Source organism: Spea bombifrons, chromosome 1 (assembly GCF_027358695.1).
Source record: "Spea bombifrons isolate aSpeBom1 chromosome 1, aSpeBom1.2.pri, whole genome shotgun sequence".
Classification (NCBI taxonomy): Eukaryota; Metazoa; Chordata; class Amphibia; order Anura; family Pelobatidae; genus Spea; species Spea bombifrons.
In genome coordinates, this window is record NC_071087.1 from 77,320,429 (window position 1) to 77,345,657 (window position 25,229).

Consider the following 25,229-nt stretch of genomic DNA (forward strand, 5'->3'; position numbering starts at 1 on the left):
CAGGACAGAGGTAGACTGGCGATGTTTGGCGGCCCAGTCACTTTAAGGTCAGCAGCCACCTGATTATGTATGTCGGGCCGATGCCTGTATACGCGCTGCTACATGCTATGTTTTTATGCTTATGTAATGTGCACCCGGACCTACACACTGCTAAAATACAATACTATTGACTGTGTAATTAAATAACAGTAAAATTGCATCCTCACAGCAATTTTTAAATTTTTTTGTAAACACACATGCTAGCCCACAAAAATGTCACTGGGACTGGGGAATGTCAGTGGACTTTCTTCCTATTGGCATACCCATACCTGGGAACTCTCTGAGTTTTGACCCGGAGATTGCCAGGTGAGCTCTGCTCCTCCGGGTCAAGACCCAAATCCTCTGGACATGCCCCGCTCCCCGCCCATTTTTTTAAAAATGGGGGTGTTTCCAAGCGGGACCGCCCACCGACATCAGTGGGAACGCCGACGACATCAGCGGGGCCGCCCACCAACGTCAGTGTGCAGTCCTGACCGCGTCCCTCAAGGGAAGGCTCCAGGTAGCCGGAGCTGAGAAGTTCCCAGGTATGCCTATTGGCTGTAGAACAATACAGTATGTATGCGATCCACTGATCTCCCTAATGTTGGAGATGTGTTTGTGGAACAATAATTATGTCTTTCTATAATTCCTGTGAATGTTTCCTAAGAGGGAGCCAGATCAACAACCTGATATCACCTCACTGTAAATTACAAATTAGGGGATGTCGCCAATACTGTGAATCTTGTGTAGTATATGCATGTATGTAGATAGTAGAAAAAACTTCACAAATGACCACGGGAAGGCAGCAGGTCACATTACGTGACTCTGCAGTAAAAGCGAGACTGCTCACACACTGTTTTTCTAAAGAAAAACAAATGTGATTTTCGTCTTCCTTGCAGCCAGAGGAAATTAACAGCAGAGAGAAGCAGAACATTTTAACAATACATGAAGATGATACACTCCTCCCACTTAATGCAGAATGTTTATGAAAAATAGCTGTCTCTAGCTGTCTTTCTACAGGAGCTTTCTTTGGATAAGGGTGGCCCACTTAGCTGCTACAGACTATAATTCCTACGTTGTGCAGGCAGGCAAGCACACTGCCTGCTGTGGATTACAACTCTGATAATGCCCAGCCGCCAAGCTTTCACAATACTGGCTTTCATTTTCAAGCAATTGATTGTAACATGGAGAGTTAATTTCTTGCCATCTATCTCTGTAGAATCATCAATCTATATTGTTTGTAACTATTAGCAACAGGATTTCCTCTGCCATGTTAACATGAATAAATTATTTATTACAATAACTGCTGAACTACCAGGGGTCTACTTCAAGCTAATTTAATGCCCTGGAGGCTTCTCTGGGGCTTACATGGTTTCTTTAGAGTTTCTCTTTTAAAGCAGTGCTGTTACCTTTAAAGCTTTTAGTGCAACTAAATTAAAACTTGCTAGATCTTTTTTTGGTTTGCAATGAATTTGGCAAACTAAAGGGCTAATTTACCTTGGGGAAGCTTAGAGCTTTGGCTCACCTTTCATAATTGCTGCCATAACAAACCAACCAGAGCCAATCAGCATACAACAAAGGGGAACAGTAAATTAACAAAACAGGAGGAATAATCATGAAATTTGTAAAACATGAAGTTAAGATGGTTGCTCCAATGGTGAAATAAAAGTCAGAAAGCATTTAAAAAAAATTACCCAGTGGCACCTTTAATTAACAATTCAATTCAAGTTCATAGCAATATAGCAATAAAGCAAACAATTAGGATGTACCTATCAAAAGTTTTAAATTCAAAAGAGAGAAAGGAAAAACAAAAACGCTGAAGCATTTAATTTCAAATGGAAAAACTACACCTTGACTCCAAAGGTGGAGTTAGATTTCTCCTTGGATCAACCACATGATTTCCTTTATTTTCATATATATCAACTAAACATTACATATTCTTCATTGATGTTTAAAAGTTGTCCATCTTGCCCATTGTATGTAATAAAATTCTATTGTTATTTGTACACAACTCTCACTGAGAGTCGGGACCAATAATTTTAGGCAGACCGCTGTCCATTAGATGGAAAACCACCACTGTCATGAAATTCAAGAGATGTCTACATCTGTAGGGTTCACAAACACATTTAACGGTTTCCAAACAGCTGCAGCAAACCCTAAATCTTTGAATGGGGTCTGAGTGGTCAAGTGGTCGTGCATTTAGGAAAAGCCTGGCATTCAGTTGCCATTAAACTCACAGTTTCTCCCTAGGAGCAGCATTAAACGTTAGAAAAAGGGGAGACAACGGAAGGTTAGGGAGCATTTAACAGACTGGGGTGAGGAGGAGAGTAGGTATGAGTAGTGAAACATATTGGGAAAGGTGTGAGAGGAGAAACAACAGGAGAAAGGCAGGAGAAGGGTAAAAGAAGGGACAGGAAGGGACAAGCATTGACACGTGACAAAGGCAACATCTTTTCCACTGGAGGTAGTGGCTCTTGTAATACATTTTTAAACCACCAGCCTTCCTTGGAGCCTCCTCAGTTTTTAACCCCTTCCGTGCCAGAGGAGCCAACAACTCCATCCATATAATATTAATACAGGTCGAGTGATGGGAATGAATGGGATAACATTGCATTTAGAAGAGGGGATAATACAAAGACAGTATTTAAAAGGGAAAGGTTCTAGAGTCTACTGCAATGGCAGATATAGAAAAGTTAGTATTACGCAGATGATAATGGGCAAAATGAGAAGGAAAATTACACTGTACGTGTACAAATTGTAAAATGTAATGCACCAACAGACCTTCAAACACATTATAGACAATTCAATTTTCAAATGTAACCGTTGCTAAAAGGCATCATATTGCAGTTTAGGAAGCATGACACATACATACAGTTCTAACAGCTGAATGTGAAATAACAGGTAATCCCATTTTACGATTTCATTTGTATTGGAAGGATATACTCCATATCCCATAATTCCATTTCATCTACTACTGTCTTTCTGTTAGTCAATGCAGGGGCTGTATGGTTACGAGCTCTATTTACATGACCCTGTGGTGGAAAGGCTGTTTCCTTCTACACCCTGTAAGCCAAAATACATAGATGCAGTTTTGAACTTATACTATATGACCAAAAGTACGTGGACATCCCACCTAATTATCGGGTTAAGGTGTTTAAGCCACACCCATTACTAACAGGTATCAAGCATATAGGCAGCCATCTCCATACACAAACATTGGCAGCACAATGGGTCATACTGAAGAGCTCAGTGATCTTAAACATGGCACTGTTGCCACAAGTCAGTTTGTGAAGTTTTGTCCCTGCTAGAAGAGTGGAAGCTTCCATAGGTGCAAATGAGGAGGAGGTATAACACCATATTAATGCCTATGTCTTTAGAATAGTATACCAACAAGCTCACAAAGGTGCGATGGTCAGGTTTCCACATACTTTTGTTTATATAGTGTACTTGTTATTTTTCTCCAAATATCTCTAGCATCCTACATCCCCTATCACTGCGGGGTCACATTCTCTAGGATTTTGCTGCATCCACCCATCAATTGCAAATCCAAATTTGCTTTCTCTGACCTAGCAGATCATGATTATGTGGTATATTTTTTCTTTGAGATTTAGTTCCTTGAGTTTTTCCTCAAGTAGGTTTATGTTAGCTCTGCATAATGCATAGTTAATATGGGTAGATGACATTCAAGGAATCTTTCCACATTCACTATGCAATATACGAGGTCAGGATTTGGTCCATCATAATGTATAGTAAATTCAGTGACCTGTAAAGCTCACAAAATGCTGCAAACACCCGGTATAGACAACATATCTATAAATGGAGAAATTCCAAAAAGGTGGCCTGCACAACCGTGTTCCATTTAGAACTAGTGGGTTCAGTCTAGTCTTAAAGTTTCTAGCACGTTTACTAGCACTATAGCCAGAGTGGCTCCCATCCTGCAGGCACTTTGCTTGCTGACAGAGAGTGAACTTGGAGGAGACACCAACTACCAATTTGATGCCATAAGTTACATTTCCATTCATTTTACTACAGGTGCACCACCGGGGTGTGTGATCTTTTCATTAATTCTGCACCTCTGTCTCTCCACCTTGTGTTTCTGTGTGATATATAATCTGTCATTGTGATAAAAGTTGCGAATTGCATTAGTAGATGGCTGTGCTATCATCCCAAGCTTAGACAATCATCTATATTTCCATCTGCTATTGTGCATTAGGTCCCTACATCTTATAGGGAATGGTAACAGCTATGTTTAATATAGTTTGTTGTTATGTGATATGCACAAAAACAGTCATGTAATTATCTAGCAAATTTTCCTTGTACCTTGTACCTTCACAATACCCAAAGAACTTAAGAAGATATCTTAATAGTGAGAAGGATAGAGGGAGTTATGGGCCACGGAGCATATGTTTCCATCAACAAGGGAACACATGCCGCATTGAAGTTTTTACAATATATTGATTCTGTACAAATATACAGACATTTTTTTCCCTATTAGAAATATTGCATGGAGATTGCTTATTCCAATATCACTGCATCACTGGTCTTACGTTTTTGTTTAACACTTGACAAATTGTTGTATAGACAGAACACAAACATACAGTGCAACAACAGATAAAAAAAACAGGTAAAACAGGCTGCTCATGTAATATGCCCACACTCTAGAAAACACTGGGGGTTGTCCATAAAGAAAGATTCAGTTGCACACTTTGAAAGTAGTCTTTCATAGCAACCAATGCTGACTTGGCCATTTTACTGGTTGCTATGATGGGAAAACCATTACTAAAACTAATATACTGTATAAATCTTCTTGTTAGTCTAAGTAAAATCAGTGAAAACATGCACATAGCATAAGGTTTTACACTCAGCTGCCAGGTAACCACTATCAAAGAACAATGTCATGGTCTCTTTGCACCAGATCAGGTGCACCAGTGCTTAGTTATTAGAGACATTTTGAATATTTAAACAGCTTGGACCCAATTTTTCAGCATTTTACAGCTATGAAACTTTGTTAATTTCAAACATGACAATCCTAACTGTCATAGTTACAATACAATTTTAGCTGCAGTAACATTTCAATGTCAGCTCTCTATATATTTCAAAATAGTATACAATATATTTACAATAATATTGTATGTTTCATTGTAATACTACCATTAGATTAACTGTAACTGGTTTTGTTTTCCCACCTTGTTTCATGCAATGGTAAACAACTCCAGTCCTCAAACATTAATAACCAAATTATTATGGAATCTACCATATTTGCTTGATTATAAGACAAGGTTTTTTTTACCCCTCGTCTTATATTCAAAGTTGTCTTATAATCAGACCTCAGATAAAGGTTTGACTATAAGACTAAGATGCAGCAGTGCAGGGGACCTGGATCCTCCTCTCTGGCAGCCGGTGAACGTCTGTGCGAGGCTCGCAGACAACATCCGCTGCTACCCGAAATCTGCTGGAGCTTCTGTGCCAGAACACCAGCGTGACGTGACCTTCTGGTGCTCAGTCATGGAAGCCCCGGCGGAAGTCCATGGTAGCAGCAGAGGTTGTCTACGCATATCGCACAAAAGTCCACCGGCTGCCCCAACTTGGCACCAGGGAGTCTGGAGCTCGGGGGGCAAGTCTAGGGATGCATCGGTAAGTTGGAGGGGCATGTTGGGGGGCAGATTGGCAAATAGGGGAGGATAAGGCATATCTGGGGGGGCAGAGTGGTAAATTAGGGTGGTATAAGGCATATATGGGGGCAGAGTGGCATATAGGGGGTATAAGGTATATCTGGGGGGCAGAGAGGCATATAGGGGGGTATAAGGCATATCTAGGGGGCAGTGTAGCAAGCCGTGGGGCAGATGTGCATAACTGGGGGGCAGGTTGGCAAATAAAAAGAAATGCATACAAAAATGCATAGTTTTTATTAAATATAATAATAGTTTACATGTGAAATAATATTTACTAATAAAACTTTTTTCTTATAGGGCAGGCTTTTTCTTTTTTTTCTAAATTAATATTCAAATTTTGGGGGGGTCGTCTTATAATTGAGCAAATACAGTACTTTAAAAGAGAACTGTCCCTATCCCCTAAGCATTAGACAGGAATAATAACATTTTACTTAGTGCTCCAAGTAATTATTTTGTGCGATTATCGGCACGCAGTCTGCCAAGGAGATATGTGCATGCATGTTACTGCTGCTTAGTCGCCTAAAAAAAAATAAAAACTGCTGAGCAGGTATGATGATGAACATGAAAGTCGTGTTTTTTTTGTCCTGCATTCTGGAGATGAGAAATACCAGACAAGTATCCCAAGATGTTGGGCCCTGCCAAACATGGACAGGTGAGAGATATGGCTACTTCATCAGTAATAATTTCAGACAACATTAAATGCTTAGTATAACCTGTTGCTCAAACAGTAGACCATGCTGCATAAAAAAGGGGCAGAGATCTGTACCAAAAGCACAAAAACAATGTAAGAGCCACACAAGACTTTAGTCCTGCTATACTGGTATTGCCAGTCTCTTTACTTAAATAACTGTTTCTGTCTGATTTAAAGGAAACATATGGGGAGAAGAAAGTAATGAAATATCTTTGGGTTGCCCCATATACACTTGCTCTTAAAATTAGGAACACAAGCTACAAGTAGTGTTAATAAATATGTAAAATGGCATGGGAAATTGTATAAGTGTCTAGTCAGGTGGAAGCACAGAACCAAGACTTAGTGCTTAAAACATAAAAATAGCTTGTTGATATGTTTGAAGACTGGAGTTGTGTGCCCTGGATTTTAAACAACAATGTTTACTTAATACTTTCTCAAAGAATTTGCCAATTTTTTTTGAGAATTCTAAATTCCTGAACATTAAATATAAAACAAGAGTAAGCTCTCGTGTTACCACTTTAAAAGTACAGAAAGTTACAAATGTCTTATTAGACATAAAGTTCTGGATTCTGATACATTTACTTGTGATAAATGTATTAAAGGTCTTCATCAAAAAATATTCTATTATGTTCTACTGGGAGGAAGGAGACGATTTGGACTTAAAACTAATGATACGTTTATTACTGTTAATAAAATATGGCCCAAAGTAATCTTCAACTAAAAAGTATCTGACCGGAGCTGCATGAGCTACTGTTACTAAAAGATTAATTAGTGGATATACTTCTAGCATTTAGGATCACTAATTAGATTCTAAAATAAGAGCTCCATATTCAAATCTCACTCTGCTAAAACTAGTACTGTCCTTGGATGGTCCCTGCTACATTCACATTAACCACATGAGCACTAAAGTAAAAAAGGCAATACTCTGCTCTTCCTCCAATCCTTAAAGAGACAAAGTAAGTAAGTCTGTAAAAAAGAAGAGCTGACATTCCTTAAATTAGATAACAATAAGTAGGAAATTATCTGTAATCTTGCCTTTTTGCTAACATTATAAACAGACAGGTATGAAAATATCCAGATTGTGAGTTTCTTAAGCAAAATGGAGCTGGATTTAAAACAGAAAAGCATGCATGAACTCGTGCTAACAACGAGACTTGTTTTCTTCCATTTTACTTTCACAAAAAAACATCTGTTTAATATTGAAAGGATGGTTGCAGCGCTTACCTTTCACACACTCGAACTGTCCATGCTGCTATGATCCAGGAGGAGATGCTGAATACTAGAAGCACAGTGCCAGGGCAGATAGTCATAAGTGTCTTCATTACAAAGCGAGTATTAAAGTTGATCTTGTTCAGAGCTCCAATGCTCCTAGAGGAAGCATCAGTGAACAGCTTGCTATGGAGTAGCATCACACGTCCAATCAGATAAAGCCTCAAGAACATGGGTATGGACAGGATGATGTCTATGTCGGCATTGGCCACCGAGGTGGTGTAGAAGAAGGCCAGACGAGCAGTCCAGGTGAAGGAGTACTGTCCAGGGATGGGATGGATGGCACACACAGTCAGCTCCAGGGTGATAAAAAATATTCGCTCATAAGTCATGGCTATTCTCCAATCATCCGCTCCATTGTCCACCATGAAAAGCTGCGAGGAAAAAGGAGCCGATTAGAATCAAGCAATTAATGCAGCACCCACTTCAAGAAAAAGCACTGCACTCCTGCATGAATGTCTTAGTTGGCCCTACATGATTCATTGTTAAATCTCTGAATAAGAAATGTTATGAAGATCATGCGTTAATGTGTTTTACAACACAATGTTTGGTACTTCATTATTTTCATTATTGTCAGACTTTAGCCAAGTAGGGTGGCTTTTAAAACGTATAATAGGTTGGTTATTTAGTATCAGACTCTGTCATTTGATACTTCATATTTCTCTTATAATCTAATTTTTATTCTTTTTTGACTCTCCTTTTTATCCTCTTGTAACCAAGTAACTGTTCAGGGCTAGCAGCTAGCAATAGCATTTATACCACCTCTTCTTGCGTCCATTGGGTTGCTTACATAGTAGTAAACCTCATGGCAGCTCACCTTTTCAAGTCAGCACCCTAGGCACACACCTTGTTTGCCCATAGGGCTGACCTTGCTCCTGCTTCCTGTGGATGAAGTTCTAGAGCATATTTAAGAATTAAGGTGGCCTACTAAAATAGCCAATAGGGGAAAAACCGCCTTGAAAGCAAGATAATTCAAAGTTCTCTTTCCTGTGCAACTGAAATGGTGAGCATTGTAAAAAGTCCATCAAAGGCCATCATCTCTCCTAAGAATCCTTTTTTTAAATTTATAAACATGTTTCCATTTCTATCGCTTCAAGAAAGTAAACATTTATTTTGGAGTCCAGGGGACATGGGTTTTCCCCAGGATCATATTTACATAGATTATATAAATAGATTAGTCACTGTTCTCAATGTCAGGTGTGTGATGAAGTCTGCAACACACATACATTGTGGTGTCCTCCTCTGTTTACAGTTTAGACATGAGTTTGACAGCTGCAGAGGCGGCCAAAGGAACAAGGTTGCGAGCTCAAATGACAAGGTCACACCAGGCCATGCATAAGGTTCTTGTGTTTCCTGTAACTTCTGGATGTGTCACCTTTCAGCATGTAAAATTCCTGTCACTTTATTGATCTGCTCACACTCAATCATTGTAAGGCCAAGGGAGCTAGCAATTGTTACCTATGCCCTCAAAATGGTAATTGTTCTATGTATGTATCTTGCTATAACTGCTATAGATCTTTTTGCAGGTGTTTTTCAGCATTTTGCATTAGACAAGTGTACCTCTTGCTGTTTTGTTGCAATTTTCATTCATACATAAACACACGTGTATGTAGCTGGTACCTGGATTTCTCTGGCATGGTACATGATAATGAGGCCAAGCAGGATAGCAGTTGAGAGGCTGATAAGGCATTTCAGTGCAAACGAATAAGAGGATTCCTATAAAAAGAAAATCAAACTAATTTCATATTACTTTGCCTCATAGCTTGCATTTATAAAATACATACAATGGCATTTTTTATTGTTAGTGTACAGTTAATATAACTCCTATTATTGTTCTATATAACCCCATCCATAAACTCTTTCTCTTACTCCAAATATAACTCCCTTTCATTGTTCCTGCTGCATATAACCCCAACCTACTACTACTGCTATTGCTCCAAATGATTGCTTACACATATGTTCTGTATAATACTCTCTCTCTATAAGCCAGCCTATTAGTCAAATAACATATTACTAGATTTCCTCTTCTTACTCCAACAACATTTATTATTATTATTAAAGTCTCTCTAAACATCACCTCATTACTGACTAACTCAAACAAAGTCTCCACCAAAGTCTTGACACTCCATCAATTACCTTAGTGTAGACCCCCCAGGACAGCTCTGTTTCAGTGACCATGACCACAATACCAAACATTCCAAATATGAGAGCGTAATCACTAAGTCGTTTCCTCTTTTCAAATAGCGCTCGCCGGTGGCCTAGCTTGTAACCCACGTTCTGGTTCTTTTTTTGGCCCTTTGGGGCCCCCTGACTTCCCTCTTCTCCACGTAAGCTGCGGTGTGATGTCTTGATGGGGTCGTTCTTGGACACCACCACTTCTAGTCCAGGGCTATGTAGGGTCTGCAAGGGCTGGGTCTCAGGGTCTGTATCATGTAGGTTTCTTCTAGAGGAGCCCAGGCTGCTAAGGGGTCTTGGGATTCCCCCGTTGTACCGGCAGCTGTTCATGGCTATGTCCGAAATAGGGTTGGACTCTCTGAAGGACACTCCTGGACCACCATGACTGATTGGCTTTAGGTTAATGTTCTCCTGAAAGGCAGACACAAAGAAAATTCACACAGCTGAATGCATATGCTACAACACTTAACTCACTTGTTTTGCCCATTTTTTGGAATATCATAACTCACATAATCACAAATGCTATAGCAATAGAGCATTTCAGAAAAATGCATTTGGTATAGAAGCAGAAGGCATGCAAACAGTACAAAATAGAATGTGCTGGATGTATAACCAATGACCAATGACCTGGGTTAGCCTGGATGACTCTGATATAATACGTCACAAGCTTTGTGGTTTTTAACAATAAGCACACACATTTTGTAGAATGACTTTATTTATTTAAGGCCAGTGGCATCATTTTTGCCCTATGAGAATTACCCTATGCACTATTGAAGGATATATCAATGAAAGAGTGTGCAGTTATCATGTAAGGTTATAAATACAGCTTATGAGTATACACAATATAGAATATACAAACATATAGGTGTTTCGGGCACACCCATTGCTAACAGGTGCATAAACCCAATAACAAAGCACTCAGTTAATTTAAACGTGGCACTGTCATAGCATGCCAAAAAATATTTTTTTCATTTATGCCATGCTAGATCTGCCCTGGTCCACTGGGCATCTAGTAGTAACAACAGCTCACCCACAAAGCTAAAGATCACTCACACACAAAGCGGGGCTGCTAAGTGCTGATGTGTGTAACACATAGAAATCACCTTTCCTCAGTAGTAGCATCGCTCACATAGAAATCACCTTTCCTCTGTAATAGCATCACTCACTACAGTTCGAAATTACCTCTTAAAGCAACATTTGCACAAGTGCTGTGTGTGTCAGGAGCTTAATGAAATGGGGTTTAAGGGTTCAGCAGCTGCACACAAGCCAAAGATCACAATGCATAATGCCAAGCAGTGGCTGGAGTGGTGTAGAGCACACCGACAGTGGAAAGGTGTTTTTTGGTGTGATGAACCAAATCACTTCCATCTGGAAGTATGACGGATATCAGGGGCTACCTACGAGAATGCATAGTGACTACTGTGAAGGGTAATGCTAAAGCTACAGTACATAAAGACAATTTAGACAGTTGTATGCTTCCAAACTTTGTGGCACCAGTTTAGAGAAGGCCCTTTCCTGTTTCAGCCTCTCTGCCTTGCCATGGTTTGATGAGTTTGGTGCAGAGTGCACTTCAGGATATAAATATCCCTAAAAAATATTACTATTAAATATTACTGAGGTATGGGGTATACTATACACTGTGTGCACAATTATTAGGCAAGTTGTATTTTTGATTAATTTTATTATTGAACAACTACAGTGCTCTCCTACAATCCAAAATGTTAAGAAACCTTAAACCTGAATATTTAAGCGTGAGATTTTGGCTTTCTTAGGAGAATATCTATGTGTGCACAATTATTGGGCAGCTATTAGTGTGCAGAATTATAATGCAACTAAATAAAAAAAAAAATTTCCCAAAATTTACAAATAAACATTTGTTTTGTTTTTCATAACATTCATAAGCCTTTTATTCATGGAGTCAGTTTCTTGATCTGTTGCTGATCAACTTCTTGTGCAGCAGCAACCACAGCCTCCCAGACACTGTTCAGAGAGGTAAATTGTTTCCCTTCAGCATATATCTGCAACTTAGGAAGGGCTCATAAGGGAGCCATGTCATTATTTTTCCTTATTTAAGGTCTTTACTTGCTAGCCATGCAGCAGAGTACTTTGATGCATGCGATGGAACACTGCCCTGCATAAAAATCATGGTCTTCTTGAAAGATGCACACCTTTTCCTGTACCACTGCTTGAAGAAAGTGTCTTCTAAAAACTGGCAGTAGGTTTGGGAGTTGAGTTTGGGTCCAAATTCAACCTGAAAAGGTCCAACTAGCTTATGTTTGATAATACCAGCCCATACCAGTAGCCCTCCTCCACCTTGCTGGCTTCTAAGTGGAGCTCTGTGCCCATTACTGACCCAGCCACAGGCCCATCCATCTGGACCGTCAAGAGCCACTCTAATCTCATCAGTCCGTAAAATCTGTCTTCAGATATTTCTTGGCCCAGTCTTGACGTTTTAACTTATGTGTCTTGTTCAGCGGTGGTCGGGTTTCAGCCTTCCGTACCATGCCCACGTCTTTGAGCACCTAACACATTGTACTTCTGGACACTCCAGGTAGGTTGCAGTTCTGGAATATGACAGCTCTGGAGGATAATGGGTTAATCCTTGCGTCTTTTATTCTCAACGTTTCTTGCAACCCAGTTGACTATTTGCAACAAAATGTTTGATGGTTCTGTGATCACGCCCCAATATCTTAAGAGTGCTGCATACCTTTTTACAATTTTTGACCTTTCAGAGTTAGCTAAATCTTCTTTTCTGCCAAATTTGCCTGAGAAAATGAAGCTGCCTACACATCACCTGTTATGCTTAAATCCAATAAGTATTCAAGTGTATCCAGCTTGGAGTTGGAAAATATGCATAAAAATGATGATGTGGTCAAAATACTTAATTGTGCACACAGTGTATATCAAAATGGATAGAGAAGGTTCTTTTCTTTACCTGGTCCCTTGCAACAGCAGCTGTTTTTACGTCCCCCCTTCATTTACCTCATTATATATATACATATATATATATATCCTAAAAAAATTAGGATATATATATATATATGTATATATATATATATGTATATATATATATATATATATATATATATACCATATGTGTATATATTTGTTGCAGATGAATCATTATAAGGATATTAGAGGTTCATTCACTCAAATTGCATTAAACAGTAATATGCCTCAAGTTTTATAAAATGAACTGGTGGCTACCGCTATCCTACCCTTTACCATAATATAATCTGAGGCTGGACTGACACGTATAGTATTTCACTGCAGATAGGAGCCAGATGGTTTATAGCCGGCAACAGTTCCAATTTGGTCAGGACAATCTTGACAGTATACTGTTCTGACAAGTGTTGCAATTTCTGAGGCTGCTGGGGACTGCACATGCTTAGTGCCCACACTGGGTGTAACCAGGTGCTAAATGGGTAGAGTGTGATGTGAAATGCATTGGCATTTCAATAAAAATACTTCATCAAATGGCAACTAGTCTCCTAATTTATTTTTTATATTACTGTATACTGTGTCTGTGACTTTTATGTTACTTATCACAGTGAACTCCAAAAAAGACATCCTAAATAATAATCCAGAGATACTCATAATATTAATATATTTTATTTATATATCACCAACAATTTATGCAGTGCTTCTTAAAATACATATATATTCAAGGAGTATGACAAGAGTAGAATTGATAGACTAAGACAAGCCGATTAGATGGAGAGAGCCCTTCTCGCAAGCTTACAATCTTGAGGGAATGGAGAATAAACTTAAGGAACAGAGAAAGGTGAGAGGTAGTGTTGGGGTTGTATCAGTGACAGGGAAGTTCTAGCAGCTAAGACGGTATGCTTCTCTGATGAAGTGGGTTTTAAGAAGTTTCTTGAATGTTGGGAGGGTGAAAGCTGAAGGTTCGATGGAAGCAGGTTCCAGAGATACGAGTGAAATCTTGTAGATGGGAAAAGGAAGAGGTGATAAGTGAGGAGAAGAGCCTTAGCCCATGGGAAGAACATAAAGATCGAGTAGGGGAGTATTTGTTTATGAGGGCAGAAATGTATGGAGGCGCAGTGTTATGGAGGGCCTTATATGTTAGTACCAGGATTTTAAATTGAATTCTAAAGGGGTAACAGGGAGCCAGTGGAGGATTTCACACTGTGAGGAAGCAGAAGAAGAGCGGCATGAAAATAAGATAAGTCTAGCACCAGCATTTAGGACAGACTGCAGAGGAGAGAGTTGAGAAAGTGGAATGCCAACCAGAAGAGTGATGCAGTAGTCAAGATGGGAAATGATAAGTGAATGAAGCAGAGTTTTTGTGGATTCATGAGTGAGGAATGAGCGGATACAAAAGTTTTTTACCTGCATGCGGGAGTATATGGCAAGGGACTGAATGTGAGGGATGAAGGAGAGGTATGAGTCAATGATAACCCCATATCTCAGATCAGGTTGGTATATTACATTAGCAGTTCTGTAAATAAATAATAGTGATGATTATAAAGGTAAAATGGTATGTTTATTGCCAAGTGCCTGAGAATGTATGTAAGGTATATAAGGACACTATATATACTGTACATAAAAATATTAAATGCATTCAGGCAAAGTATGAAAACTCTGTCCTGGTATTTGCTTTGTTTCAACATAATATGCAATGACAAAATGTGAAATGAGAGTAAGAAAACACCACTGGAACAAAGAGAAGTTAAATGAAAGGAAAAGGGATGGATGCTCCTAGTTACCTAAACTAGTTTGTCTAGCAACTAAAACTAGAATACAATTTCAGTAAATAGATAAATGCTTCAGATAAGAGTAAATCTTTATCACAGAAATAAGCAATAGAAGAATACATTTGCTGTAGTTCCTGATAGACTGTGATACTGCTATCAGTTTAACACAGCTTGGCTTGTGGTGGTCTAACTATATTCATATATGTATAGTATTCACTGTAGGCAAAATGTGTATAAGCATCACAATATGGCATCTCTAGCAAGATGTATCTCAACCTAATTCTGGAATTCACTTTGTCGGTACTGAACAGGAAAACCTACAAAAAACATAGACTGGCATATGCAACATTTCTGTACTTGGACCACAGTAACCATCCCCAGACTTGCAGATTGCAGGAGTCCATAAAATATATGAGCATTTTATCAAACACCCATTGCAAAGCCTGTTGCCTACATCATGGATAGATTGTCCAAAATATTCTAATTTTAATGTGAATCCACAATGAAAATCAGTTTATGGTTTGTCAATTTGTAATTTTGCAGTAAGGACTAAGCAACTACAACCCGATGTCCCCCTGAAAGTTCTTTTTTGAATTGTGGAATCACTAGAACAGCCTCCACTCTTCTGGGAAGGCCTTCCACAAAATTTTTGAGTGTCTGTGGGAATTAGTGCCCATACAGCCAGAAGAGCATTTTTGAGGTCAGGCACTGACGTTGGACGATAAGGCCTGCCTCGTAATTTGCGCTCAGGGCTCTGTGCAATCCATTGGATTGCCTCCACACCAAAGTCATCAAACCTTGTCTTTGTGCACACGGATGTTGTCATGCTGAAACAGGAAAGAGCCTTTACCCAAATTAGTGTCACAAAGTTAGAAGCAACCAAACTGTCTAAATTGCCTCTGTATGCTGTAGCCTTAACACTACCCTTTGCTGGAACTAAGGGGCCTAGCCCTGAAAAACAGTCCCAGGCTATTATCCCTCCTCCACCAAACTTTATAGTAGGCACTATGCATTCCAATAGGTGGCATTCTCCTGGAATCTGCCAAACCCAGATTCATCCATCAGGCTTTCAGATAGTGAAGTATGATTCATCACTCCAGAGAACACAGAGGCCAGTTGCGGTGTGCTTTACACCACTCTAGCTGACACTTCGCAGCAAAGCGATCTTTAGCTTGTGTGCAGCTGCTTGGCCATGGAAACCCATTTCATAAAGCTCCCGATGCACAGTGCTTGTGCACATGTTGCTTCAAGAGGCAGTTTGGAACTACTCTCACTGTAGTGAGTGATGTTTTTACGCACTACGGCCTTCAGCACTTGGCATCCCCACTCTGTGAGTTTGCGTGGCAGAGCTGATCTTACCCCTAGACACTTTCACTTCACAATAAGAGCACTGACATTGGACTGGGTCAGATCTAGCAGGGAAGAAATGTAACAATTTGTGGTTATGGTAGCATCCTATGACAGTACCAGTTTGAAAGTCACTGAGATCAGTACTGCCCAATCTACTGCCAATGTTTATCTATGGAGATGCCTATTGGCTTGATGTAACACAGGTGTTAGTAATGGTATGGCTGCAACAACTAAACTCAATAATTAGGAAGGATGTCCACATACTTTTGGTCATATAGTGTATATAATCTGTTAATGGAGTCTGTCAACAGAGGTTTATCCATGAAATGAGGTAAACATATATACAGACATATTTCAGGCACTTAATTAATATTACTGTACATATACAGCAGGCAGAATATCTTGTAGGGTAAACTGATATAAGAAAACTGAGGAAGATATGTATAAAGGCCAGCTCTAGTGCAAAGAGGTAAAACTGCAGCAATCACTATAGCAACTAATAGAATGTGCCTTTTGTATGATATACTTTTACAGCTTTGCACCAGAATAGTCTTTTATGCATCTAAACCCCTGTTTATTTATATTTAGATTATAAACTGCAGTTTGTGTGCACCGTGGAACACACTTTGACAGACAATAGAACAGAAACATTTTAATTCTATGGAAAGAGCAGAACAAAGTAGTTTTGCTGACAGCGATTTGTCGAGGTACAGTATCTGCATGTTGATGCTGATGGAAACACACATGGTAAACAGAAAATACATGCAATGGTTTGAATGTTTTTTTTTCCCAGACAGGCTGACTGCAGCATTACACCTCATCACATAGCAGGAGAGCAACTGCAAATCATCTCTCGTTTCATCTAGGCAGTTGCCCTCCCTCTATTTCAGTACTCGTTTTTGTCTCTTTTCGAAACCTTCTTTGCCACCCTATGTTTTCCTCTATCTGTCTATCTCTATTTGACATATTTACTTAAACAGCTTCTTGCACCACCCTTTGGACCAGGTATTTATGGCAGATACACTTGCAGTGTATCTGGATACAGAGGGCAAGTCTGATATGTTCATGGAAAAAGAAAAGTTTAAAAAGGTTGTAACCGGGAAGGAAGTCACAACAATTTTTTAAAAAAATAAACCTCAAATCACTGTCAAGTACAGATACAAAAGTGCTAAAGGTTAACCATAAGGTGATCCTAAAGCTCAATATACTGATTAGGCAAAAAATTCCCCAAGACAAGGGGGCATTGGTACAGCATGATAGTAGGATGTCGATTTAGCATGAAGGACTAAACATTTTTGATGCATTAGAGATTTTAACACAACTGCAGGGCAGAAATCACTGGTGCTAAAGAAAGGACCACAGGGATAGAGGTGGTTATTTAGAATTGAGACACACAGGTCATTAAGGACATGAAGTCACGATGCATTAAGAACTCAAGAGATGTATATACAAGGACAGAAAATTTACTATTGAAAACATGGTAAAACATGGTATTTACTATGGTAAAACATGGAATTATAGGACAAGAAAGAAAGTAATCATAGGGCATGAAAAAAATGGACAGGGCATGGACACCTGGGAGAACCAAAGGAGAACATGAAATCATCAGGAATGGTTTTTAATTCTCTAAACATGAGTGTATTATGTTATATAAAAGACATTATAAGACAGAGTGTTAGTGCCATAGATCCAGAAGACAAAATGACCAGAGCATAACTCATCAATGAATCACGTACCAGGAAAGACGTACATAAAGAAAAATGAAATAACATAATTCACACTTAGAATATGGATGGAGCTGCTTCTTAACACATGATCATTCTATGTTTTTAATTAATTTATAAGCTCCCCAAGAGCCACAAAGACAAAAAAAACTTTTTCTAAGTCCTCTGACCACCATATCTCAGTTGATAAAATGATGTTTTTTTATACTATGTCCACGGACACATTCAAAGCAGCAGTCTGGCAAGCAGGTAATCATTTGCAGTATGGTTAAGGACTGCAACATTCCTTTGCTGTCACAACGAAGTGGAAATTCATTCAATTATTATGGTTTTACAATTTCTATCTCAAATTACAAAGGAGTGAAAAACACAACAATAACACACAGAGGGTTTACTCTGAATGCCAGGTGGGTGCACATTGTGATTCAAAGCAATGAGTTATACACCCTTCTATCATGCTAATATTAACACAGCTACACATAGCCTTCCAAACATGCACATCTACACTGAATCCCTTATACTAACATACAGATATACACAAACTGCTAATGCACATATATGTCCACCAGTGCATAGAATACACATACAATGCAGACAACAAATTACAGTTGGGTGCATAAAGATCAATTCGCCTACACACTATCTAAATCCCCATTTGCTCTACCATACAAAAGGGTAAATATGTCCATGGGTAAACATATTCAAGGAGAAATATGTCTATGACCATATATACTCCCCTCTATACAAACATGCTTTGTCATATACAATGTCTGTCATATAGTAACATAATTTACAATTTCCTTTTTACAGATATATGTATATATCTGTCTAATATCATGTACATCCTGATCTTCTTCCACAGTCTGCTAATTACCCTCAGTCTTATAAATCCTTTTTTTATAAATCCTTCATTACTGTTACCACATTCACAATTTTTAAATGTGTTTATCTAGAACTGTAATCAAAGCAGGGCAGCTGGTTTGCATTTCTGTTTACAGGGAAGTCTAACCCATATCATGGGGTTAAGATAACCATAATATAATCTGTTAAACAAGTTCCATTCTAGAGTGCAATGATTGTAGCTGCAGAACTATTTCACCCCTGAGCTGCATATACCATCATTCATTTCTATACTTAAAAAAGCTAATGTAGAGTGTAAATAATGCAATCTTCCTTAAATCTGCATTAACTCCCAAATACATGCATTTTCTCCTGAATCTGTTGGGATGATCTGCCATGCTTCCACTGTTATCTAACAACACCTTGTTTTCAATGTAGCAGTCTCCATACACCTTTATGCTCTTCACTTTAGAGCCTTCTTCATTCAAGCCATCTGTCACTGTTGTATGTCTTCATCTGCAAAATATTACCCCAAAGCTCTGCATTCCAATCTATCACAGACCAGTGAAAGCTAGCTCTTGTATGGGAACACAACCAGAAGGCAAAGTCATGCAATGATGCATGATGATGAAATATGGTTTAAGAAGTTATTCAGATGCAAACCTGCTTTCAAGCTGTCATTAACCATTTCACTTGCAGACGTGAAAGTGATATTCTGCAGTGCACTTCTAGCTCCTGTTCCCACATAAAAAAAGGATTAACGGCAGTTTCTGCGTGACGTGACAGGAATGTTTTTAATACCTTATATCTACCCACTCACCCCTAATGCAAACTGGAAATCTTATGGCAGGAACCAAGGCGCACAGGGTTAACTCCATGTCAGCTCAGAGGTAACAGCCATGCTTGTTAGGCACATGAGAGGTTAATAGTCCTTAATCTCTTCTGAGGGTGCCTCATTTCGGGTGGAGTGAGCAAAAAAATCAAAACAGAAGTTTCTGTGGCATCCGCCGCACTGCTGCAGCCAAAGGAGCCCACCCTGGTCTTCTAGATTGGTCAATGCTGCAATGTCTCCTTGCTCCAGCCCTCCCTCCCTCAGCCCCTCCAGCGGGTAACGCTGCTGCTCTCTAGTCAGGCAATCCTTCCAGTGGGCCAGGCAGGCAGTGGCTTTAGATCCTGCAGCTGATGAGGGAGAAGGGGATAAGAAGGAGTGACCGGGCTGCAGACATGCAGTGCTTGTCATTAAGAGAGAGACTTCTAGGCTCTGTCTGGCTACGGTCTACAACCTGAGTCTGTGATGAAGTACTGAAGGGCAATTACCCCCCCCACCCCACCAAACACGCACACTGCCTGCAGATTTGGGGCCAGTTAATACCATTGTAAAATAATGTGAGCTTTTTAAGGATACCACCACTCTGGAGATGCGGTGGATAAGCATGCAGTTCCATATGAGTATGTGTTTGCTGAACTACGCCTTATATCTACCAGTAAATTTGGGTGACTGGCGGGGTTCTACTTGTACATGATATGAGGTGCTAGAGGACAGCTCCTCTAAACCTGCTGTAAACGCAGAGCTTCTCAGGAATGTTGTGTGGTGCTGAAGGACAGCTCTCCTCTCTCTACCTGCAGAGCAGGGACAGGCTGTTATTCTGCAGTAACACTCCTGACTAATGTGTGACACTGAGACACAGCTCTCCCGAGGTGAGGCAGTACTGGAATCCCTTTACCTGTCAGCTGGTCCTGGTGAAGGGCTGGTGCCAGTTTGCTGTGCTCTGCAGCTGCTCTGCAGTGGGACAGCCCTGTGCTGCTGCAGCATCCCTTTTCTGCTCTGCTGCCGGCCCCGCTCCTCTTGGGTTCCGATGGTTTCCAGTTGATCTCCTCTGATTGGCTGCCTGCACCACAACTATCCTCATGATGTCTTCTGTGTACTATAGACTCCTCCCAAATTTAAAGGGAAATGACCGCATTGAAGCATGAATGGTTACGAACCCTCCGCTGCATACCCACTCTGCAGCAGTACAGGTTGGCTGTCGAACTGCTGCATATACCACCATTGTGGAGCTGAAGGGTTAATGTTTCTAATATCAACATACTCAGTACTTTATGTCAAGGAAATGTGCTCATCAGTGTAAGGACTCCCTGGCATGGATTGAAGCTCTTTGGTGCATTAAGCAATGTTCGTTGGTGCCTTGTTCTATGTTAAAAGGTCGAAGGTGGAGTTAGGTGTGATCGTGGAGTGGTGTAACTGTGCATGTATAAAAATAAGTGTTATTATATATGTATTGTCGTGTGAGACAGTGTGGTTGTGTTACCCCTGGGTATTTTACATTGCATGGTAATTAGAGTTAATCATTATGAGTGCTGGTCCATATATTTTATGGAACAAATGTGTGAGAGAACTAGGAATCTTCTGCCTGACCTTTACTATTTTTATAAACATGTGTATAATGAAGTCACTGGCATTGGGTGAGTATCTGCGGTTCTGAATGTATGATTTATTGCTCTTGAATTCCACCTTAACTATGGAGTTTCTATGGATGTGCTGTAAAGATTACTGATGACTACCATGTCTGGCTGTGATTTGACTGCGTTCCTGTTTGGGTGATACAATGTGCCACTGGAGTTGTTTTAATCAGGCTGATTGTAGTTACGTAGCAAGTCACACACAGTCTGATAATATGTATATCGCTAGGGTGATGTTTTCCCATGTGTGATTGAACGTCGGTGAATACGTTTCATTCACTCATCCTAAGTGGGGGTGTGATCCGGAGGACTGGACACCGCACTCACTGTGTACCCACAGCACACATTTCATAAACTGGGCAGGATCCCCATAGTTCATCTGCACGTATAAATGCATGTATAAGATGTATGAATACAAATTATAAATAACACAATTGTTTTTTTTATGGGATAAACAAAGGTTATTTATCAAAGCATAAACGCAGTCATTTCTAAAATATCACAACAAAAACACACAATGATAATAGCCCTCAACAGAGTTGAAAAGATTGGATCTTTTTTGTTGTGTAAATGAAAATAGCAAATTAAAGCAATCCTCATATTGGTATTATGCTCTAGCTATAAAATCAGTTATTGTACATTTATAAATGGCACTATTGTGAATATCAATCTGTACTAATATTTCTTTGCAGCAATACCCACAGTGCCATGATAGAGAAGAGAGACTTGGAGTGATATCCATCTTTTGAAACTTTTTTTATTTAATCTTTGATACAATAATTTCATGCAGAACACTAATTACAATGCATTTTCACTACTTTTACACAGGGACACTTTTGTTTGTCTTCCTTAATAATCTCTATATATGTATTGCTGGTTTTCAAGAAGGTAACATTGGTTTCTAATAAAATAATAATCATTTTGCAGGAAAAAAAAACATCTGAAGGACTTATTCAATAAGCTCAATAGTGACCTCATAACCTTCTCTTTTGAAAACATCAGCTGAACAGGTTAAGCAACTTTGTATGGAATATGCAACATTGGGATATTCAACGTTTATAGGGCGATCCCAGAATTTACAGAGCCACGAGTAGAATTATTTATTATTGCATTTTTAAAATAACTTTTAACGGTTTTCACATTTTTTATTTTTATTGTTTTCTTTCTTTTTTGGAAAGCCCTAGTGTTGTCTTCTGAAACTAAAGTGAACATCCTATGATGGTTAATCACCAGTGGTTCTTTTTAAGTGTTTTTATTTTTATATTATTATTTTTTTGTGTGAAGAGGCACTAGAGGCAGAATAAGCGTGTGCCTAGCGCAACATGTTTTATGGGTGCCTATGTCCCTCAATCTAATTCCCTTAAAGCAACTAGGCATCAATGATCTTTGTGCTGCTGTTTGGAATAATCGTTTAATATGAATTAGGCAAATGTTTTCTTAATAAAAGAGTTGTCTTATTCAACAGTGCTAGGAATGATGCGTCAAATGCATTTAGTTCCATAGGGAAACTCCCACCATTGTTTTTATTACTAGCATTCCAGACTGATTTATCTGCGATATAGTGTGTGGAATCTTATGTCTGGCGCTAGGTGTACCAGTGGGTGTGTTAACCAATTTGTATACTACCTGTTCATAATTTAGTAGTGGCAGTGAACTAAGGAAATTCATAAACAAAAGAACCAAGTGATGTTGTTCACAACAGGAACTACCAGGCAGAAAAGATGAACCACCATTCCTTCACACTGGATTTTAGCAGCCCATGCTTCTACTATTTCATTTCATTCACAATATGTGGGCTGCAGTGGGCTCTGTAATGTTTGCTGTGGCCCCTGGCAGGGCCTCCTACTTGGGGCCCTATGAAGTAGCTTATGTTACAGCGTGGATAATTCATCTATTCTTTTTTATCTTCAATTAGCAAGTACATACCATAGGTGGGTAAGGCACGCACAAACTACAGCTTTTACTAATGCAGTAATTTAATGCAGTCATCCGATATACCGGTATTTATACCTTAAATTTTCTTTTTGTGCTGCTCAAAGGGCTACACGAACATGCTGCAAACTACTATGCAGGCATTCAATGCAATGGACAATTCAGTTATGACTGCAGCCAAACCTCCTTGACAAACTTTTTAACAAATGGATATAAATTGAAACATTGTATCTAAGTTAATATTTCCTAAATACATTAACATTGTAATGCACTGTATGTATGTTGTTTTTTTAGGCCTTATGCAACACACACTACATGGTCAAAAAAAACCTCCCCCTTGTCCAGATTTCCCAAGGTTTAAAAAAAGTCACTTGGCTCTTTCTCCATGTCCATACTCATGCTATTAAAAAATAGGTTTACCAAACATCCCCACAACACAACAAGGATTGACAGATATAGACAGTCTGATATATACTTGTTATGAATGGGTTGCAAACTGTGGGTGGAGAGTACCGTCTTTCACAAACTTTTGGAGTAACATTAGATGTGAAGGTAAGAAGAGAGGGGGTGCAGACAGAGTGCAGTGTATCAGCTCCACATGCTATCTGCTGGGACACCTAAATAATTTACCAATCCCTCACCTTCCATCTGGGGAGAAGGTGCAGGAGCAGCTGCCAGGTCTGTAAATGAGGCTAGAGAAGGAAGTAACAGAACAAGGAAAGGACACATCTTTTAAATAATAAAACCTCCTTATAACTTGAGGGAAATTGCAATTTTATTCTCTTGAAGATATTTAAAGTTTGTCCCTTTATCACTAGAAATTCATGATAGTTGTAAGGCACATTCCCAACTGGGGTTAATTTTACATGGACAAGAGTGCATCTAATGTAGAGATTCAACTATAGGAGACGTGGCACTTCTGTAGTTTTACCTTAATGTTGGAATTAGTACTCCATGTGACATCTCCCACTCCTTTATATCTTGTGCCAGTTACCATTGTCTCAGTTGCCGTATTATATGTCTCATTTACCCTTCTCTATATTTCTTCCTACCTTTTGTTGGTCAGTTTACACAATTGTTTAAAATGTGGTTTACGTATAATGCCTCATTATAACAGGTCAAATGGTCTGTAGTTGAATCCACTTATTGTACTTAGGCTGTTTCCAGGCAGAGTTGGCACAGGCAGGCTGTTTCAGTGGCAGAGGTGGCACAGGCAGACTGTTTCAGGAGCAAAGGTGGCATAGGATGGCTGCTAAAGAGGCAGCGGTGGCACAGGCAGGCTGCAAAATAGGCAGTGGTGGCACAGGCAGGCTGTTTTAGGGGCAGAGGCCTACCACTTCAATGTCTGTCTCAGTGTATAGTGATGGGAGTTATGCTGTACCACCATCAATGTCTGCCTCAGTATATAATGATGGGAGTTATCTTATGTGTGTTCAGTAAACTTTATTTATTTAAACTTATTTAATTTATTTTTTCACATTTCTAGTTTTTTTACTGTTACACATTTATGAAATAAATATTCTTGTCAACATTATGTTTTAGTGTGTGTAGGGGGGTGCCAAATACTCTAGGTACACCCATGACTATTACTGTTTTGGGTATAAAGGGTAAGGGATTAATAAACTGTTCAAGGGAGCCAGACTGAGAGGAGGCCAGAGACTGCAATCTGGGTGCAGGGGCTAATCCCGAGGGTGCAATCAGGGTGCTGGGCAAGTCCATATGTACATGTTATATAGTTAAAATGGGATGTCTAAAGCAGATAGACCTGGTTGGAAGATAGACCTTCACAGAGGTTGTTAATTAATACATGTTTTGCAAATAGTTGTTTGTAGGTATGTATGTTTATATATGTATGTATATGTGTGTATATATATATATATATATATATATATATATATATATAATTTTATTATCGCTCCCTTATTTTTGTCCCTGTGCCCCCTCCATTATGATTTCTGAAGAGACTACTGTTTGTTTGATATCACAGCTCTCACATCATTTTTTTCTGAGATATTTTTCTGTCTGGGATTCCTAGTAGGTCCGATTTCCCCAACCTCTCTCCAACCCCCAATCACCTACATCACAATAAGCTATTTTTAGCTACAAATTTTCTCTGCATCATACTGAGAGACAGTGAGGAAATACCCAGCCGGAGGATAGGAAAGGGGGGCTACGGAGGGGGAATCTGTGTGTGTATTTTGGGCCTATGAATATCAAAAGAGAGCATAGGTTACTTAGAAAGCATGGATGAGGTGTGTATTATAGTTAATGCATGCTCTGCAAAATGTGTATATATATATATATATATATATATATATATAAACATGTGTTTGCAGATATATTTATAAATGTCTGTGTTTGTATATGCTGTGTGTGCGTATTT

At 39.3% G+C, this 25,229-nt stretch overlaps 1 protein-coding gene across 2 annotated transcripts in view; it reads right to left on the reverse strand.

Annotated features, from left to right (window-relative positions):
- KCNN1 (potassium calcium-activated channel subfamily N member 1) overlaps window positions 1-20,289 on the reverse strand; it is a 54,131-nt gene extending 33,842 nt beyond the window's left edge. The window contains exons 1-5 of one of the 2 annotated variants that reach the window (XM_053464377.1): window positions 20,179-20,289; window positions 19,275-19,633; window positions 9,787-10,236; window positions 9,271-9,366; window positions 7,606-8,024 (exon numbers count right to left, since the gene is read on the reverse strand). In XM_053464377.1, the coding sequence (XP_053320352.1) occupies window positions 7,606-8,024; window positions 9,271-9,366; window positions 9,787-10,155 (884 nt within the window). In that variant the 5' untranslated portion in view covers window positions 10,156-10,236; window positions 19,275-19,633; window positions 20,179-20,289. The remainder of the gene's footprint in view (window positions 1-7,605; window positions 8,025-9,270; window positions 9,367-9,786; window positions 10,237-19,274; window positions 19,634-20,178) is intronic. The other variant, XM_053464383.1, reaches the window with a different exon arrangement.
- Window positions 20,290-25,229: the final 4,940 nt, after the last annotated feature.